General features: G+C 43.2%; 1 protein-coding gene across 1 annotated transcript; it reads right to left on the reverse strand.

Moving 5' to 3' along the window:
* Positions 1-1,474: 1,474 nt before the first annotated feature.
* Positions 1,475-2,758, reverse strand: LOC106319923 (uncharacterized mitochondrial protein AtMg00810-like). Its single transcript, XM_013758314.1, has one exon. The coding sequence runs from the start codon at positions 2,756-2,758 to the stop codon at positions 1,475-1,477; it is 1,284 nt and encodes a 427-aa protein (XP_013613768.1).
* Positions 2,759-3,281: the final 523 nt, after the last annotated feature.

Consider the following 3,281-nt stretch of genomic DNA (forward strand, 5'->3'; position numbering starts at 1 on the left):
ACATCTATACGAACCAAAACAATTGACTACACCTCCTTTAGCATTTTAAACTACAACAACACATGTATCTTTGACATCTCCGCGCTTGCGCGGGGCTCCGCCGCTAGTGATAAAAAAAAAGTTAAAGATATCTTGCATATCCAACCAAGACAAAGAAAAAAAAAAGATTCGTTAACATGGAGTCCAGGTAGAAGAAAAAATATTAAATATAACACCAAAGATTTTTTTTTTTTTTTTGTCATCTGATGGATTATTATTCAACTTCAACACGAATTACACCAAGACAGTACACTAAGCCAGCAAAAGACAGATCCTTTCTGGAGCCAACAGCCAACATAGTAATGCATTACTACCTGGAGACAAAGATTCTAGAAAGCAACTAACAGTACATAAACTTGGAGGAAACAAGATCACTAAGAACTTATGGAGCTAGAACAAAAATCCATAAAGTGAAGCAAAGCGAAAGGGCAGCCAGGATGAACGAAAAAGTGTTGAAGGTCGAATTTATTGGGGTGATAGAACAGCTCCAAGAGATGATCCACCATTGGACCACGAGCAAACGTCACTCAAACACAAACTCCACCTGAGGAAGTCATGAGAAAACGGATCTCCACCCGAGCAGCTGATTAGGAAGACGGTTGACAATCAAACTACTCAGACCAAACGCAATTGAGCCAAAGCTCCACAGTCCCTTACCAAAGAATCCGGAGAAACCCGTCGATTTAAACCAAGGAACAACATGACAACACAATATCACAGCTTCACCATGAATCATTCCAACCATTAACTCAAGGGTCGAGCACCACCTTACCGAAGACGGAGATGACGCCACCGAGAGCAGATAACGAAACCTTAGAGCACAGCTGGGAAACCCAAACCGAAAAAACTAAGAGCCACCAAACGACACTGCCTCACGACCACCGAACACCATATAGATACATAAATCTTGTTTAACAACCAAAGCTTAACCACTTAACTAAAGCTTATATGACCTTCGACAAGGACAGCCAGGGACCGAGAATGGAAAGTCGAGAATACTGACCCATCGCAAACCCACCTGAAGAGTCTCACCAAATCCGATGGAAGAAGTAGCTACCCACATCAGAGCCGGTTAAGTACTGCGCCGCGCATCAGTAAACAGATTCAAAACTGGAAGAACACCCCAAGCATAGCGAAAAGGTAAAGCAAACCCGACCCTAATTCTCCGAAAGACCACCCCAATCCATCAAAGCTTCAAATCACAAAGCAACCCAGACACATAATCTAAAGACAACACACTTACACACAAACAAACTATTAACAATGAGATTAACGAATGAAAATATCTTCTTAATCTTAATGTGAATATACAAAGTGTATATATATTAGAGAATCAACAGAGAGACTAAGCTAATCACAGCTAACGTCTCTAACTGACTCAACAGCCTCAGGTGGACATCACGTGGTTACTATCATAATACGCCCCCACAAGCCTTTAATCTGGAGCAGGAAGAGGAAGATAAAGGCTTGAAACTGATAATCTGGACAAGAGGAAGCGAAATGGAGCAGGTTGCAAAGCCTTTGTCAGAATATCAGCAAGGTTATTAGCGGAGGTGACATGAAGTGTGTTGAGGAAACCAGACTTCATGCGGTCCCGAGTAGTGTGGCAATCGAGTTCCACATGTTTGGTTCGCTCGTGAAACACGTGATTAGCCGCCAAATGAAGAGCGGACTTACTATCACAAAATAGAGTAACCGGAAGCTTGACCTTGATCTTGAAAGTGGTGAGAAGCTGATGTAACCAAAGAAGATCACAGGTCGCATTTGCTAAGCTTCTGTACTCGGCCTCTGTACTGCTACGACTAACGACATCTTGTTTCTTGGACTTCCAAGAGATGAGGGAACCTCCAAGGAAAACACAGTATCCAGAAACAGAACGTCGAGAGTCAGGACAAGTACCCCAATCAGCATCAGCAAAGGCTTGTAATGTAAGATCAGTCGAAGCTGAGAACAATAATCCTTGACCAGGATTGCCTTTGATGTAACGAAGGACCTTGTGTGCAGCAGTCATGTGAAGATCAGTTGGCCTAGAAAGGTATTGGCTGAGCATGTTGACCGCGAAAGTAATATCAGGCCGAGTAATAGTCAAATACAACAAGCGACCAATAAGCTCTCTATACGGAGTAGAAGACTCCAAGGGAACTCCATCATCAATGCTCAAGTGAACAACAGGATCCATCGGCACTGAACTTGGTTTGCAACCCAGTAAGCCCGTGTCTTCAAGGATAGACAGAGTATACTTGCGCTGACATAGCGAAATGCCTTTAGACGAGCGTGCAATCTCCAACCCAAGAAAGAACCGTGGGGCGCCAAGGTCTTTGATCCTGAAAGCATTGTGAAGAACCTTCTTCAAAGACTCTACGGCCTTATCATCATTGCTAGTTATGAGGATATCATCCACATAAACCAAGACAGCAATGAAAATAGAACCAACAAGCTTAACAAAGAGAGTATTATCAGCGTGAGTTTGCTCAAAACCATCACTGAGAAGCACCCTTGAAAAAGTATGATACCATTGTCGTCTAGCTTGTTTAAGACCGTAGATTGACTTATTCAACTTGCAGACAGCATTAGGAGGTAAACTGACACCCGGTGGCGGAGTGTAGCCAAGAGGAAGACTCATATAAATCTCTTCGTCGAGATCCCCATGCAAAAAAGCATTTGTAACATCCATTTGCGTGAGACTCCAGTTGTGAGCAGCTGCAAGCTTGAATAACATCTTGACAGTAACTAGTTTGGCAACAGGAGAGAACGTGTCAATATAGTAACTAATCACAGCTAACGTCTCTAACTGACTCAACAGCCTCACGTGGACATCACGTGGTTACTATCATAATACAAACAAACTTAACATCTGAGAATGGTTTCAAGAGGGAGAAACAAAGCCATGCATAACCTTCGGCCTTCAACAGCATCAGAAACAGCCGGATAAGCTCACGATTATCGCACCAAAACCGACAAGCCCAAGACTTAAAATATTCTCCATCCAATCAATAGCCGAACAAGATTCAACACCATAGACGTAGGATCCCTCCGAAACCAGTTCTGAAACCAAACTAAAATCGGTGACAAGTTCCCGAAATCAAAGCAAGAGAGACATAAAGGGAGTAGAAACAGGGCCGCTCCCGGTGGCGGTGAGAAGCACCAACCACCGGAGCAGGAGGGGAGATACAGTGGCGGTTGAGTCGACTAGGGTTCGTCACTATTTCTCTCTGTTTTTTTTTTATGAACTTTTTGAACAC

Source organism: Brassica oleracea, unplaced genomic scaffold, assembly GCF_000695525.1.
Source record: "Brassica oleracea var. oleracea cultivar TO1000 unplaced genomic scaffold, BOL UnpScaffold00692, whole genome shotgun sequence".
Classification (NCBI taxonomy): domain Eukaryota; kingdom Viridiplantae; phylum Streptophyta; class Magnoliopsida; order Brassicales; family Brassicaceae; genus Brassica; species Brassica oleracea.

Coding starts and splice junctions, on each gene's coding strand:
- LOC106319923 (XM_013758314.1), bottom strand. CDS start 2,758: ATGTTATTCAAGCTTGCAGCTGCTCACAACTGGAGTCTCACGCAAATG.